The 17926-nt window shown below is 33.7% G+C and overlaps 1 protein-coding gene across 6 annotated transcripts; it reads left to right on the top strand.

Moving 5' to 3' along the window:
• The first annotated feature begins 421 nt into the window (after nt 1-421).
• On the top strand, nt 422-17345 carry LOC148604015 (beta-1,4-mannosylglycolipid beta-1,3-N-acetylglucosaminyltransferase brn-like). 6 transcript variants are annotated; one of them, XR_015916413.1, is made up of 3 exons: nt 422-529; nt 10055-13003; nt 14466-15803. XR_015916413.1 is itself a non-coding variant. In XM_088551977.1 (3 exons), exon 3 carries the CDS (start codon nt 14625-14627, stop codon nt 14895-14897), a length of 273 nt encoding a protein of 90 aa, XP_088408103.1. In that variant the 5' UTR covers nt 8358-8501; nt 10055-13003; nt 14466-14624; the 3' UTR covers nt 14898-17345. The 6 variants fall into 6 exon arrangements, 4 of the variants coding, with proteins under 4 accessions (XP_088408103.1, XP_088408100.1, XP_088408101.1 ...); XM_088551977.1 differs by lacking the exon at nt 422-529 and adding an exon at nt 8358-8501 and having other exon boundaries at nt 14466-17345; XR_015916412.1 differs by lacking the exon at nt 422-529 and adding an exon at nt 8508-8969.
• Nucleotides 17346-17926: the final 581 nt, after the last annotated feature.

The following is a 17926-nucleotide window of genomic DNA, read 5'->3' as shown; positions in this document are numbered from 1 at the left end:
GTTTTCCATGTCTGGTCTTTGTCCCTGAATTACATTTCTTAATACCGCTTTAACTTTGGTTCCCTTGATTACCCTTTGACACATATTTTTTATCTTATATTCTCTGAGATATAGAACGAGATATTTAAATTTTGATTTTATGAAAAAAAAAAAAAAAAACTTTTATTTTTAAGACCAAAATAAGACGTTCTTACCCACCTGAAACGTGTGAAACCTAAAATCTTTAGATATTTTCAACCTTGACTTTTATGACAATTTAATTTTGCACTGTTCCTTATGTGCGTTTGTGCGTTTGTGTTTGTCTTACACGATTTCATATAGGTAGCGGTATCATTCCATAAATGTTCCAGGGATTAAAAAACAGAAATGAGAACTTATCACATTAACCATTCATGCAAGATATGTAGATATAGAGCAATTTCCAACCTTAACTTATGATACATTAATGATTACCTATCACCGAAGATAGAGAAAGTTCTTGCAATATTTCATGTGCAGAGTAGTTTGTCATTTGACACAGTTAAAGAAAGTAAGTTTTCAAAATTATGTAAATGCCATTTTACCTGATTAAAGTATAAAGATAGATATTTTCGTTAAATTCTTCCATTTTCTGAAGCTGTGAAATGTGTTTTTTACCGTTTTACAAATAACAAAGTCTATGTTGCCATAATACTAAAACGATCCCTTTAAATGTTTAATGGTCATGATATTCCCATCTTCCATCGTAACAAAAAGACTTGTTAACAATTTTGTTGTTTCCCGTTTTGTTTTAGGTCTCCCCTAATCATGAAAATTATATTTCTTGTTCTAATCATCGGATTCATGCCTTAACTAAGTAACATGAAACTCATATTAAAAGTTTTTTATTTGTTTTATTTCACGTTATTCCCTGCATGACGTATTGTGTGCCTCACGAGTAAGGATAAGAGTAATTAAGGGAACCAAGGTTATAGCGGTAATTTAAACAATGTAATCCACGGACAAAGACCAGATATGGAAAACAGACACAACAAAGAACATTAAGTAACTACAATCATACATACAAAGTAACAAAACCAATGAGCAACTCGGACTACACTAAAACCTGGGAGCATGGACCAGGTGCACCAGTAGGGTAAGCGTCCTCTGCTTTTCTGGAAACACCCGCCGAGTTGCTCAGAAAAAGTCAAGTCCGGGGTAGACAAACGAGGAAAGGAAAACTATGACCCGTTGAATAAATCAGTTTTCATGGTGGAGATAGATACACCATAACGATCCATGAGTTCTTGATGACGACCACAAAATATCTGTAGTGATGACTTTAATATTGTAGCAATATAACCCTGTTCCAGAAGACTCTTTGTTAGACTTCTAGCGCTATACAAAACGTCTGCGTAATTTCGGCAAGCTATAGCATAACGTATGAGTTTTGATATGAACACTCCATACACAGGTGCCGAAGGGATGTTTCCACAGATGAAAGGAAAGTTGAAAATTCTGAATGAAAAGTCATCACGTTTGTCATAAAGTTTGGTCAATAGTTTTCCTTTTCCATCGACTTTTAAGTGTAGGTCAAGATATGAGGCTGACTTTGCAGCGTCTGTAGTATCCTTTATCTCAAGTTATTTTGGGTAGATGCGATGTATCAAATCCTCCAAATTAGGATTGTTAAAAGATAATATGTCATCTATATAGCGGAAACTGAGATTGAAGGATCTAGCCAAACGATATTCTTTCTTTCTGATCAGATTAGCTATAAACTCAGCCTCATAAGAGTCAAGGAATTCGTCAGCAGGTAATGGAGCACAATTTGTTATCATTGGAATGCCGATCGTTTGTTGAAAAACATGTCCACCACACTGGACAAATATGTTGTCTATTATAAATTCCAGCATTTTGTAAACATCTTCCTCTGTATATTTGGAAGATGGTTTGGAATTATTTCTTACAAATATGACGAATCTCTACCAAGAACTATATTTTTGTATCTAGGTGTACCATCTTTAAAACAAAACAACAATGTATAATGTTTTTAAGTCGGGATTTTAACTGGATATGGGGAATAGAAGTATACATTGTCAAAAAATCATAGTTTTTAATGCTATTATATTCAGATAATAGTCTTGAATTGATTGTCTCCAAAAGATCTTTCGAATTGTTCAGGATCCACGATTAATTAATACCACTACGGGAGTAACAAATGTTGTGATAAGACTGCAGACCATCTTTGACAGTTGAGAGTATAGAAGTTAAAAGTTTTGAAAGTGGTTTGGTGGTACATTTTGCAGATCCAGCCATGAAACGTTGTTTTTATGGATTATTGTTGAGTTTAGGAATGCAGTACATAGACGGTAAATCACAATCAACGTCCTTGGTGTTCCACAATCTCTTCTTTGGAGAGAGTGGTAGCAGTATAGATCTTATCATTGCTATTATTTTCTACGTATACCTCTGATAATAAACATTGGAAGTAGAACGTTTTGCAGACAAAAACAATGTTGTTTTGGGCTTTGTCTGCTGGTACGACAACATATTTGTCATGTATAGTAGACAATGTTTTTAGAGAGACCAAAAGAGGATAGCACAGATTTATGGTTTTCCACAATCTCTTCTTTTGAGAGAGTGGTAGCAGTATAGATCTTAACACTGCTATTTTTTTCTACGTCTACCTCTGATAATAAACATTGGATTTAGAACGTTCTGCAGACAAAAACAATGTTGTTTTGGGCTTTGTCTGCAGGTACGACAACATATTTGTTATGTATAGTAGACAATGTTTTTGCTACATCGGGGTCTTTGAAAACTGATGTAGCCTTGGCACTCATTGACCTACTTAAAACTTTCATTCGTTTGAAAAATTAAAGACCTCACGGCCTTTCGACACTCTGACAGAGAATCAATGTCTTCTTATTCTCGTTTTATCCATTGTCTTGCATAGTCCTCGGCGGCATTTATAAAAAAAATAAAGTTATAATTTCAATTTATGGAGCGTGGTTCACGGTACTTGGGACCTTTAGAAAGGATATTACGCAGAGATTCGTTTTCGAAAATGGTTAAATCTCCAGTAACGACGTGACCAGACGGATCATATTTGAATGGAGAGATTTTGCAAGAACAGTCAGGTAGTTTAGCCTTGAAGTCCTCAATCTCGATGTTCTGCAATAGCCTTTTATAATTGACAATTTTGGATGCAATGGGTGAAGTATAGGAATATGAAATAATTGGTATGGATTTATTTTTGAAATATGGGGGAATTTTGTTGGTAACGTTTTTGTGATGGAGGATGTCAGCCAAATTAATTGCATCTATACCTTTGTTGACAAGCGGTAGTGGGAGAAATGGTCGTTTTTCTTCATCTTGACTTTTCACACAAACTGGTTTAAAGAGTCTGTGGATACCAACATCCAAAATGCTGGCAACAAGTCTGTATATGATGAGGTGAGGTCGAAAACAGGATGGACAAGACTTGTTTTGTAAAGGGAGAATAGTAGAGTGAGAGGTATATAATAAAGTTTGGTTCTAATGAGATGATGTCCAAGAGGTTTTGTATTAAAGGAAAGAGACCACCTATGGAGACATCATGCAACTAAGGTGACGTTTAGTGACGATGACCGTCTTGGATTTTTGTCAAATAAATTCATTACATTGATGCTATTGTTATATTGGCTTGAAAGGTTTCCTATACTTTTGATGTTGTTATTGCATCCGTAAGGTATTGCAGTACCTAGTCTGCTTATCCAGTATTCCTCTCTTTCCCTACGATAGTTTTTACTTAGAACGGACCTGTTCGTAGGATGGTATTTTTTTCTAAAATACGAACTATCATTGAGAGAATTGAATGATCTTGTTGATTAAAGTGTTGATAAACTGTCGGGAATTTGGTGGTGATTATTCCCGATCGATGACCGTACATTATTTTATTTAATGTTCGTGTGTTTCTCCGACATGTATTAAACTACATAAGTTGCATTCTAATCCATATATTAAGTTTGTTGATTTGCAACTTAAGTCATCGTGGCTTCTTGTATGGAAGGTTCTGTTTGTAAGGGAACTGGAGAAGTAAGGATCGGTTATAAGAATGTTGCATGTTTTGCAATTTTTAATACCACATTTAGTTATGGTACAATGTGGTTCGTCATCGTTGTAATCAAATATATCGTTTAAAGTGATGGAACATGGTTTGATAATTTTAAAATAGTCAGATTTTTTTTTTGGACTGGAATAGATGGTCTGCAAACTGAACGTGTGATTGGGTACTTTTAGTTGATTGGTCGGGGCACTTTCCTTCCAGATATGAGTGTGCTAAGATTCCCATCTGGGAACACCACATACTAACAAGACGACGATCTGCTGTCAGGTTCCCACATATACAGACATTTACAAAAACAGACATACACCTTAAAGAACATGAAGTAACTAAAATAATACATACAAAGTAACAAAAACAAATGAGCAACTCGGACTCCACTAAAAACTGGGAGCATGGACCGGGTGCAATGGTAGGGTAAGCGTCCTTTGCTTTTCAAGAAACACCCGCCGAGTTGCTCACAAATAGTCAAGTCCGGGGTAGGCGAAAAAAAGAAAAGAAAACTATGACCCGTTGAACAAATCAGTGTGCAAGTCGCATATGGACACACCGTAACGATCCACCAGTTCATGATGACCACCGTACGTCTTCTGTAGTGATGACTTCAATTATGAAGCAACACAACCCTGTTCCAGAAGCGTATTTGTTAGAACGGTAGGGAGATACAAAAAGTCTGCGTAGTTTCGGCAATCTCTAGCATAACGTATAAGTTGTTATATGAACACTCCATACACAGGTGCCGAAGGGATGTTGCCACCGATAAGAGGAAAGTTGACAATTCCGAATGAAAAGTCATCACGTTTATCGTTACGTTTGATCAATAGGTTTTCTTTACCATCGATGTCTAATTGTAGGTCAGGATATGAGACTGACTTCACAGTGTCTGTAGTATCCTTTATTTCAAGTTCTTTGAGGTAGATGCTATATATCAAATTCCCAAAATTAGGATTGCGTAAAGATAATACGTCATATATATAGCGGAAACTGAGATTAAAAGATCTAGCTAAACGTTATTCTTTCATTCTGATTAGATCAGCTATACAGTCAGCCTTATAGGAATGAGGGAATAAGTCATCAAGTAGCACAATTTGGTCCCATTGGAATGCCGACCGTGTGCTGAAAATCATGTCCACCACACTAGGCAAATTTGTTGTCGATGAAAAATGGCAGCTTCTATATATTTGGAAGATAATATGGAATTATTTCTTACAAAATATGACGAATCTGTACTAAGAAATATATATTTGTATCTAGGTGTGCCATCTTTAAAAAAAAAGGCGATGTATAATGTTTTCAAATCAAGATTTTAACTGAGTATAGGGAATAGAAGTATACATTGTTGAAAAATCATAGGTTTTCATGATATATTCTGATGATATTCTTGAACTGTTTGTCTCCAAAAGTTCTGTCGAATTTTTCAGGATCCACATTGATTTAATACCACTACGGGAACAACAAGTATTGTGGTAGGACCTCAGACCATCTTTGACAGCTGTGAGTATATAAGTTAAAAGTTTTGAAAAAGGTTTGGTGGTACATATTGCAGATCTAGCTATGTAACGTTGTTTGTATGGATTCTTGTTGAGTTTAGGAATGCAGTACACCACACCCTCCATAGAAGAAATTTTGGAAGAGTAATCAAGGGAACCAAGGTTATAGTGGTAATCAAAAGAATGTAATCCAGGGACAAAGACCAGACATGGAAAACAGACATACATAACAAAGAACATAAAGTAACTAAAATCATAAATACAAAGTAACAAAAGTAAATGAGCAACTCGGACTCCACTAAAAACTGGGAGCATGGACCAGGTGCACCGGTAGGGTAAGCGTCTTCTGCTTTTCTATAAACATCCGCCGAGTTGTTGATAAAAAGTCAATTCCGGGGTAGACAATCGAGGAAAGGAAAACCATGACCCATTGAATAAATCAGTTTTCATGGTGCAGATGGATACACCATAGCGAGTTCATGATGACGACCATAAAACTTCTGTAGTGATGACTTCAATCTTGTAGCAACATAACCCTGTTTCAGAAGCCTATTTGTCAGAGTTCTAGCGCGATACAAAAAGTCTGCGTACTTCCGGAAAACTGTAAATATGTCCTGTCCTCTTTTGGTCTCTCTATCAAGAACGATGATTGTGATTTAGCGTCTTTGTATTGCATTCCTAAACTCAACAAGAATCCATACAAACAACGTTACATAGCTAGATCTGCAATTCTTCTATTCCCCATACTCAGTTAAAATCTTGATTTGGAAACATCCCTTCAGCACCTGTGTATGGAGTGTTCATATAACAAAATAACACACTGTTCTATTAACCTTAATGCGTAAGAGTAATCGTGGAAACCAAGGCCATAGCGGTAATCAAAAGAATGTAATCCAGGAACAAATACCAGAAATGGAAAACAGATATACACAACAAAGAACATAAAGTAACTTAAATCATACATGCAAAGTAACAAAAGTAAATGAGCAACTCGGACTCCACTAAAAACTAGGAGCATCGGTAGGGCAAGTGTCGTCTGTTTTTCTAGAAACACCCGCCGAGTTGCTCATAAAATGTCAAATCCGTGGAAGACAAACGAGGGAAGGAAAATTACAAAACCCGTTAAATAAATCAGTTTTCATGGTGCTGATGGATACACCATAACGATCCACGAGTTCATGATTACGACTATAAAACTTCTGTAGTGATGACTTCAATCTTGTAGCAACATAACCCTGTTTCAGAAGCCTACTTGTTAGACTTCTAGCGCGATACAAAAAGTCTGCGTAGTTTCGGCAAGTTCTGGCATAACGTATGAGTTGTGATATGAAACTCCATACGCAAAATTTAGTGTTTTTTTTTTTCAATGTCCCAAAAAATCTGGTAATTCACAAAAAGATCGGTGCCAGAAATATGTGACCTGATATTAGACTGCGGAAAGTGTGTTGCGTCATAAACATTTTTTATTGATCATTTTCTGTTGTAAACGTTCTACAAAGATTTTTTTATTTTCGTTTTAAATTATAAATTGATGACTGCTTTTGAAATATTTGTTTAACAAAATGGTGAATTTCTCAACAGGTTGCCGCGAAAGTTTGAGTGTGACCTCCTTTTTTGTGCGAATTTCTATGTGTGCCAACACATGATAATATATTATTCCATTGTATATTTACCGTAATGACTTCCATATAATCATGTTTATTAACGTTCATTCAGTCTTATTTGTAGTGTTTAGTGAAAGTCCGTAACTGACAACCTTCAGGCAATGCAGAATAAATCCTTTAAGACCCCATCACCTTCATCAAGGTTTTACGCATTAAATCTCTTAGAGATCAAGGCACTATATTTTCGTAAACCACAATACGTTCTGAACTTTTTGTTTTGGATTGATTGTTATTTCAAATTACCATAGGCATGAAATATGGTTACATATTTGCTTTCCCAAATTAATTGTCTTAATTAATCACAGGCGAAACATAAAAATAAATCACTACCTTCTAAATATTTATTAAAAATATTGTCAGCATGTTTCTTCTACATAAGTTACAGAGGCTGTTCATGGAATAATTATTTCTTTATTGATGAAATATTTCAAATTCAATTCAAGAATGTAGGAAAGTAGACAGTATAAAAAAGAAAGTATAAGGTAGAAAGTACCAATAATATAGAATTTTGAAATATAATAGAAAACTGAAATATATCTATCGCATAACCTTATTATATTTTCCTTTAAATAGAATAATTTTGACAGGCGTATAGTTCTGAATTTCTACTGTTGAAACCATTGAAAACCGAACACTTATTTTTATTTAGTTTGCTACTTCCGGCTAGATCAATATGATGCACAGTTATAATAATTGTCAAATTATTTGAGTAATTATTCAACTTATTACAGCGTAGAAATAGTAAGCATCATATTTTATCATTGAATGTATGTGTAAGTGATAATATTGAAGCTTTTACTCTAATCATTTTATATGCTATTGAATGGAAGTTAGGGAATCATTCTCGGGAATTCACATTGTCACGTGACGAGACTTACAAGCCCTATTGCTAATTTATGAACTTCTTATGCGTTTCTTTTCTTTGAATTTGAACTGCAGTGATTTGTGGTAATTTTAATGTTATCTTTTTTTTTCAAATGAACATTTATATATCATGTACAACTATTACATTGTTCATATATAATTAAAGAGACTACTTTTTTAAATAACAAGATTTAAATATGCACTTCTTTTAAATAAACATAACTATTATTATTTATTCAATTTTTATGCACTTGAAATAATCCATGAATACCAGTCTTTGTTTAGTCCATGATTTTGTCTATTTAAGAATTTAAAATTAGCGATGCATTTCTAAAAAAAAAAAAAAAATAATGATAACTTTGAAACTAAAATAATAAAAATGTCATTTCAATTAAAAAGATGGCGTATTTTTATGTGGTATGTTTTAATGAATTTAAAATATTGATTTTTTTTTTATTTGTAATCTTAGAAATGGGATGATTCACAAAAGTGTCAAATCATGGACTTTGGACACAAATAAGGCATTCTTATAAATTGTGACATTATGAACGAGTTAAGAAAAACCTTAACAAATATATATTAAAAAAACCTATAATATACAACATCAACATAATAAGGAAGAAGGAGGTTGGAAGGTTGAAGAATTCATGATTTTGCGAAACTGAAGGTTTCAGCTTCAGGGATTATTGATAAGCAATCTATAAACTCGTTTTTTTATGTCATATTCTAAAAAGTAAATATGGGTGGATATATAACCTTCTCCATTTTGTCACCAAAGTAAGGAATATGTAGTTTGTGCAAAATAGCTGAAGTTGAAGATTTCGCATATTGGAATATTTTTTGTATTTAGTGGAGTCAGAATTGTTCATTTGCTTTTGTTGCTTTGTATGTATGATTTTAGTTACTGTATGTTCTTTGTTGTGTGCGTCTGTTTTCAATGTCAGGTCTTTGTCCCTGGTATACATTCTTTTGATTACCGCTATAACCTTGGTTCTATGATTACTCTTTCACTAGCTCCCACGTATTCTTTAATTTAAAAAAAAAAAAAAAAAAAAACATGGGTAACATTCGAATGTGCATTAGCTATATAGCGATTCCATTCATTCCGGGAGAGTGAATGAACATCAAATTCGTATTTAAGTAAACATCTTTTTTTTTGGTAAGAATCAGGTCAAAAAGGGAAAATCAAAATGCATCTAAAAAACCCTCAAATCTGAAAATAAATTTCACCCAAGGATGTTTTCATTCTATTTGAAAAGATCGCAGCATAAATAGATTTGCTCATATTTTTTTTTAATAAATGAGGTTTTTGACCCTTGAAATGTTCACATTTAGTGCATGAACCTATAACGAAATATGATAAAAGTCGAGTATTGATAAACGGACGGCCCGTGGTAAAACAATAAAATGGAGTCTATGAGATTTATTTCTTATTTTTATATAATGGGATGGTATTAATTGTGGTGTGGTAAAAGGATTTATTTTTTTCAAATTTTAACTTTTTTGTTTTCATATTTCATCATGTTCAACTTCAATTTATTCATTACACGATGACATGTCTGTTCATCTTGTGCTGGTATGTTATTGTTATGTTATGATACTGGATCATATCCTGGGAAAAATCATCTTGATTTGAAATATCACTTTTTCCTCCATTCCATCTAAAAAATCATCATTATATTTGTCTTACATTACCAAAAAGGTATCATTAAACAATTGTATTTTGACATTAATCAACGTAATCAGGCAAGTAAGGTAGAGAGCTCGTTATTATTCATAAATGAACAACTGACAGGATGTTTTTTTGTCAAAGCAAATATTTCAGTTTCTAAGATTTTCGCAGTCTTAGATTTTTGTCTCATATATTAAAATATATTCCTTTTACACAAGAAGAAAAACCAAGTTTAAATTCTGAATAAAACACCTTTTATTATTGCTTTAAATCAATGTTCATTATTTTATTCTTTCAGTGTACTTCTTATAGCATGGTACTGTATTCTATCGATATTTGTCATCACTGATGAAAAATTTTTGTTCTTTTATAACGGTGACGCGTTCAGAAACTTGTCTGATATTTCGAATAATGAAACAAAAGAAGCTGTTGATGACAACGGTAAAACGAAGAAGTCGCCAGTTATACGAGAACCATTACATTTTAATTGCAAAAACCGTGATTGTATATCCTACCAGCTGATAATACTTGTTAAATCATTTGTGTTGAATTATGGTAAAAGGATGGCCATAAGAAATACATGGGGGAATGATAAACGGTACCTAGTGCGAACAATATTCATTCTGGGAGAATTGCCAACTGAGGATATTTTACTCGGCAAAGAATTACATTTATGCAATGATATTCTATTATTGGGCATAGAAGATAGGTATGACAATTTAGTGTACAAAACGATTTATGCTATGAATTGGATTAAAGAAAATGAAATTAAATCACGTTTTTTTCATTTTATTGATGATGACCGGATTCTAAATGTAAATAACTTGTTACTTGCTGCAGATAAATTGTTATCTGTTAGTGACATAAAGATCATTGGACACAAAATAACATGGTCAAAACCAAGAAGAAGACCCCTGAAAGGAAAGAATGTTATAACTATTGGTGAATATCCTTACTTTTATTATCCACCATATATAATTGGTGGAACAATGTTAACAAATTTCATTACTATTTTAACTATTGTTCAAGGTTTTCCATTGGTAAAACTAATTCCTGTAGAAGATTGCTATATTGGAATGGTTTCATATACAATGTCAATAGACTTAGTTCACGAATCTGGGTTTTGTCCGACATATGTATCTTCTAGCTTTATGCATAAATATATTTCATCACCTGGATATGATCAAGCATATAAAATGTTATATGCATGGGACAGAATGCACAAACTAGCACTGTGAAAACATATAAATGCAATTTTCGTTTAAATGTGTTTTCCTGATACTGTTTCGGTTACAACATCCCTATTTATTTTATCTATTTTAGACGTTTTGTCGTTTATTAAATCTTATCAAGATTCAATGAGAACAAGTCTACAGTCTTTGCATTGGACAGACTGACCAATAAACGTGTGTGTGTGTGTGTGTGTGTGTGTGTGTGTGTTTAATATGCATGATAAGCAACATCCAATAGTTATTGATGTCCTTCATCATACCTGAAAACATGAGTTTACTCTTTCATCAAATAATTTGTTTACGAAATGACCTTAAAATACCTTCTGAAACAATACTAAAGAATCAAAACAGAATAACAATCAAGGATTCCAAGAACATTAGCAAACAATTGGAAACGGAAGAAATTAAGTGGTCAACATATAATATAAAGACATCAGAAAATGTACAATAACAATGTTCATTTAATTTAAGGATAAGGAAGTGAAATGCGGTAAGCGTCAAATTCTGTAGGTTGGTTGCCAGTCCGACTTTATTTCATTTAATCAAATTGTGATGACCACCATTAAAATTTGTAGTGATGCCATTTACAAAACCAGATGATATATTAGTGTTTATTAAATAAGGGTAACAACAAAATTACCGAACAATAATCTGATCAATAATCACGTCAATTCCAAATTCAGTGTGCAAATCAGTGTACAAACCATAAACAGACAGAAATTACACCGTTATGTTTAATAAAAGCTAAAAAAAATTCAAATAAATATTTCAATAAACAAAACCAAGATAAATTTATAAATTTATTTTGACAATAATAAAAACATTACAAAAAATAATGACACAATATCCAACTAACAACTTCTCTACCTCTCTAAAACAAACTATAAAAGCATATTAGGTCAATGCATTCTACTGTGCAATATAAGGTGTTTACTCAAAGTTCAAAATATAAGTATGACACTTATTGGACTTTCACTCTTAACATAATATTAAAGTTTCATGTCTTTAATCCTTGTTATTGACTTATATAAATATTCTAATAAATAACACCCGTTGTATCGTTGAATTATACCGGCTAGTAGGATTATCAAACTGTTTCTCCAATTACAGTGGCATACCTTGTCTCAGCTGTCCATTGAATTTTAGCGTCAACACATAACCTATTTGTTTAGCTCATAGTAGTAACTGTTCGTTGTATCTAGACGTACATGCTATTCAATTAATCATTCAATTAATTATAAAAAAATCCGAAGAATAAAATGATTTTTTTTAAAGTAAGCAAGGGAACCACGATTCTAGCGGAAACCAAAGGCATGTTATCCAGGGACAAAGACCAGACATGGAAAGCAGACACAAACAACAAGGAACATTAAATAACCAAAATAATACATACAAAAAAAAAAAAAAAAATAAAAGTAATTCAGCAAATTCTGTCCTAAAGATAAATGATACCTTTGGTATAAATCGTACCTAATCTAATCTAATCTGAGTTGAAAGTGTTGCTGACATATCGCCAACTGAAACATAATAACGCATAGCATCACATGTTAAGTGTATTATTTAATCGTTGTGTTTTGATGGATGAGCGGAAATGTGAATTAATATAATTTTAACGTTACTACTAAAAATACTCATTTTATCCGAACAACGTATTGTGCCTATGCGTTGTTATGTCAGAGTTCTAGGTACTCCAATTAAGAAATTTCACGATCATTTTAAACTACGATGCTACATGGAAAGAGAAATGTATTATTTGCTTTTTAGGCATGTTTACCATAGGACTTTTTTTCTCTTTACACTTTAAACAATATAACGACAATCGATGTAAATTAAATAGTCAGGTAAATGCGTCCGCTGGTACAGATATACTTTAAAATATGGAAGATTTGATTTATATTGTAAGGACAGCAAAGGCAATGGACGACAAAAGACCTATTATGTTAACTTTAGTCAATGATGGTTATTACCCACTAGCCTTTAATTGGTTATGTCATACAATGAATATTCATTCACAAGTGAGTATTTTTCCTTGCTTTAATCATTGCACTTTAGTGTTTTCAGTTCTCTTTATATGTGCATTATAAAGAGCAACAACGATGAATGCAAAACCTCAAAAAGGTGTAAAGACAAATGCAAATATCAAACGATTACAAAACATTGAAAGAGTAATCAAGGGAACCAAGGTTACAGCGGTAATCAAAAGAATGTAATCCAGGGATAAAGATCAGACATGGAAAACAGACATTCACAACACAGAACATAGAGTTACTTAAATCATAAATACAAAGTATCAAAAGCAAATGAGCAACTCGGACTCCACTAAAAACTGGGAGCATGGACCAGATGCACCGGTAGGGTAAGCGTCCGCTGCTTTTCTAGAAACACTCGCCGATTAGAATTATTGTTTAACAAACTAAAAATGGCAATATTAGTGTCAGGTTGGTGGTTGAGACACTCATATTTCAGTCAGAAATCATCACTATCCATAAAAGGTTATGACCAAAGAACTTGTTACCATCAGAAGCAAGGTGAATTAGAATCTACCTGTAAGCAATGCGCTGACCTGACTGAGAATTGGAATGAAATGTAACAAGATACCGACAACATAAATGAGCTTACCCAGTCTGTTAAATCCAATGGAAAGAACAAAAACCCATTTAAGTTGCTACCATATGAGAAACAAGCCCTAAACCACCGACACCTTGTTTATCAAAATATTGGAATTCATTTTTCATGATTTGGTGTTCCACTGGTGATTCATACAGACGAAGGAACCAATTTTGAAAGTGATTTCTTTAAATCTGTTTGCAATTTACTAGATATAACCAAAACACGAACAACTCGATACCACCCAGCTTCCAAAGTATGATTGAGAGGTTCAATAGAACCCTCGGAGGCATGATAAAAAAGGTTGTCAAAGCTACCGATTCGGATATCTAGATAAATTTTCTATTATCAGCCTATCGTAACGCACCACGCCGAGCAACTATTCGCCAAATTATATGATATTTGGCAGAGAGATCAGCCAACCTGCAGATTCATTATTCCCACTTCCTATTCAATCAACAGATGGAAATGAAACTACAGCAACCACAGCCTATACAGAAAAGCTCCGTCAATCTTTTAAGAACACATATGATATTGCAAAACACCATCTAAAAAAGAACATTGAGAGAGCGACAAAAGACCATGACACTAGACTGACAAAACACCAATATACAACCGGTACTCTTGTGGACAGGTTTGACATACGTTCAAATCTCCTTTAATTGGTCACTATCTAGTTAAAAAAAAGGTCCTCAGTCCTGTTGTATATGAGATTCGTCATATGTCAAGAAAGGAAGTCGTTCATTATGATCGCCTTCAACCATGCAACAGAGACATATCTGATTGGCCTGAAGCAAAAAACCAATAAATAAACATAAACAATTAAAAATAACATTTGACCAGATTCCAAATATCCTTCATTTTTTTCAGAATGCCAACTGACACCTACCATTGCTCTAAGTGCACCTTTTCAGGATCAAAATTCAAAAGTATAAAGCACATATTCCAGACCATCAAGTTCCATATATTTGTAACAAGTACCATTTCAAAGCTCCAACAGAATGTAAATAGAAACACCATGCAGAATCAATGTTTGCTCTAGCTCATGAGAAACACACCTGTTCATACAGCAAGGGCCCAGCAGTATCAGGAAAACAAAATTCCAAAAAGTCTAAACCTAAGTCTGCTAAGAAACAAAATTTAGAAGAACCAGAAGGAGAGGAACACGTTGTGCCTGATTATGAAGAAATCATCAATGAGGAAATTGTGGAGGAAGTTTTCGTAGACAAAGAAAACCAAGACCTAATCAAACTCAGGAAAGAGTTTGAAAAAGAAAAGAATGAATTAAAAAGGTTGGATTAACTTGAATTGAATGATCCTCATATTAAAAGATCTAGCTGAACGATGTGCCAACTTTTGGATCATATCAGTTATAAAGTTAGCCTCATGAGATTGAAAGAATGGGTCACCAAGTAGAAGAGTACAATACGTCCCAATTGGAACGCCTATTTTTTGCTAAAAACGCGTCCATCACACTGAACACATATTTTTTTTTTTTTTTTTTTTTTTTTTTTTTTTTTTCTGTGTTTTTTTGGAGTAAAAACGATGTGTAAAGTGTTTTAGACGGGATTTCAACTGAGTATTGGGAATAGAACTACAAAGAGTTGGAAAAAAAAAAACATAGGTTTAATGCAATTTTATTCTGATAATGATTTTCATATCACAACTCATATGTTATGACAGAGCTTGCCAAAACTTGTTCATATCACAACTCATACGTTAATACAATTATAAGTTATACTTTATTGCCGACACTAGGCAGACTTTTTGTATTGCGCTAGAAGTCTTACTAATAAGCTTTTGGAACAGGGTTATGTTTGCTACGAGATTGAAGTAATCTCTACCGAAGTTTATCATCGTCATCTTGAACTCGTGGATTGTTATGATGTATCCATCAGCACCATGAAAACTGATTTATTCAACGAGTCATAGTTTGCCTTTCCTCGTGTGTCTACCCCGGACTTGACTTTTTATATGAGCAACTCTGCGGGTGTTTCTACAAAAAGCAGAGGACGCTTACCCTACCGGTGCAGCTGGTCCATGCTCCCAGTTTTTAGTGGAGTCCGAGTTGCTCATTTACTTTTGTTACTATGTGTGTATGATTTTAGTTACTTTATGTTCTCTGTTGTGTATGTCTGTTTTCCATGTCTGGTCTTTGTCCCTGAATTACATTCTTTTGATTACGCTATAACCTTGGTTCCCTTGATTACTCTTTCAATAGGTGGTTTCTGGAAGATTTTTCTTCAGGATCCACTTTGAATTAATACCTCTACGAGAGTAACAAGTGTCATGGTAGAATTGGAGACCCTCTTTGACAGCTCTGAGTATAAAATTCATTTTTTTTTAAATGTTTGGTGGTACAATTTGTAAGTCCAGCTATGTACCGTTGTTTGTATGGATTTTTGTGAAGTTTAGAAAGGGCAGAAATGGGTTCGAATCCCGCTGAAATAAATACAAAAGTCTATGGTACACCAACAGTCTGGAATCGATGCGATGCTTCAAATTTGGTCGCTTCCTCAGCGGGATTTGAACCTTTAAGATGAATGAGTGTGTGTGATTGCCTATTGCATACTCAAGTGACTATTAGCGGCGTATAATATTTTTTGTTGATAGTAAAACATTAATACTAAAGCCTTGATATATTGATCTTCGTGTAGAGATATAACTCAAAACGTTGACAAACACTGTAAGAAAAGTAAACAATACACAATATGGAATAACTTATTTCTTTTATTTTTTTTTTTAAAGACCGGTGCACCTGGTCCATGCTCCCAGTTTTTAGTGGTGTCCGAGTTGCTGATTTGCTTTTGTTACTTAATATGTATGATTTTAGTTACTATATTTCCTTTGTTGTGTTCGGCTAAAATTCGGATATTGTAAAGTTTCTTTCGTTAGAGGTCCAGTACTCATTAATGGTACTATGACTGTTTTTAAGTCGAAAGTAGTTTGTAAGGGCAAAGAGAGATATGTTACTTTTTTCATTATATTGTACTTTTTAAGGCTACTTCTTGGAATATTGTGATTATGTTGGTAGCTTAGCTTGTATCAAAGTTATACCTCCATCCTCTTAAATCATTTTAGTTGACCAAGACATTTCTGTGAAGATTCTCTTCATCTGAATAATTGCGCCTTAGACAAAGTGCTTGACTACATGGTAAACTCTTAGTTAGGTGGGAAAAAACTACAGCTCATGGGTATAAGGTATTGATGGGTGTCTGTTGGTTTGAAGTATAAGTCTGTTAACAACTCAGACCCACACGAAAAACCAAAATAATCTCGTTCTGCGTACCTTCGGCCAGCTAGACTATATGAAAATAAATCTTTTTTACCGGCCAAGTGATTTTTGTTGTATGGCTGTTCCATTCTCCTTGTTACTTAATACATGATGTATATTAGTACAGACCAGCTCATTGTTATGTAGGTTAGAGAATCAAATTAACGATACATGTCACATTAAATAAATATAATACGTTCGTCTCAGAGGGTGACAAATATATTCACTACACGGCTCCATCTGACCATGGACTGACTGTATATCAAACGACTGAGAATGTTTTGATGATCAAGATACGAAATGTATAAGTTTGACTATGATACTTCAGATCATTGTGATATAGTTACTTTTTATATGTGCACATGATGACTTATTTCAATAAAGATGAAAAGGGCTTTGACTTAATCTAGGCGGTGATGCTATACATGTCAAAACAATACGAGTTCTAGTCCCACAGAGGGAATAACAACAATATGCATAGATGAAGGATGGTTTTTAAGAGTTATCAAGGGAACCAAGATTACAGCGGTAATCAAAAGAATGTAATCAAGGGACAAAGATCAGACATGGAAAACAGACATACACAACAAAGAACATACAGAAAACTAAAATCATACATACAAAGTAACAAAGGGTTTTCAATGTTAATATCTGAGCATGACGTACAGATTGTATACTTAGGTACACATATACAGTTCTTGGTAAAGATTCCTCATACTTTGTAAAAACAAATTGCAATCATCTTCCAGGTATACAGAGGAAGATCTAAACAAAGTGATGGAATTCTCAATCAACAAAATATTTGTCCAGTGTGGTGGACGCGTTTTCCAACAAACGGTCGGCATTCCAATGGGAACGAATTGTGCTCCACTACTTGCTTACATATTTCTCCACACTTATGAGGCTGACTTTAAAGCAGCTCTGATTCGAAAGAAAGGATATCATTTAGGTAAATCCTTTAAATCTCAGTTTCAGCTATACAGTATTGTCTTTAGACAATCCTAACAAACCAGCTCCTGCGTATGGAGTGTTCATGCGTTATGCCAGAGCTTGCCGC

The sequence above is a fragment of the Perna viridis genome, chromosome 11 (genome assembly GCF_037379345.1).
Source record: "Perna viridis isolate PV_CMFRI_1.1 ecotype Kerala chromosome 11, ASM3737934v1, whole genome shotgun sequence".
NCBI classification, from domain to species: domain Eukaryota; kingdom Metazoa; phylum Mollusca; class Bivalvia; order Mytilida; family Mytilidae; genus Perna; species Perna viridis.
This window is presented reverse-complemented; position numbering and strand designations above follow the sequence as displayed.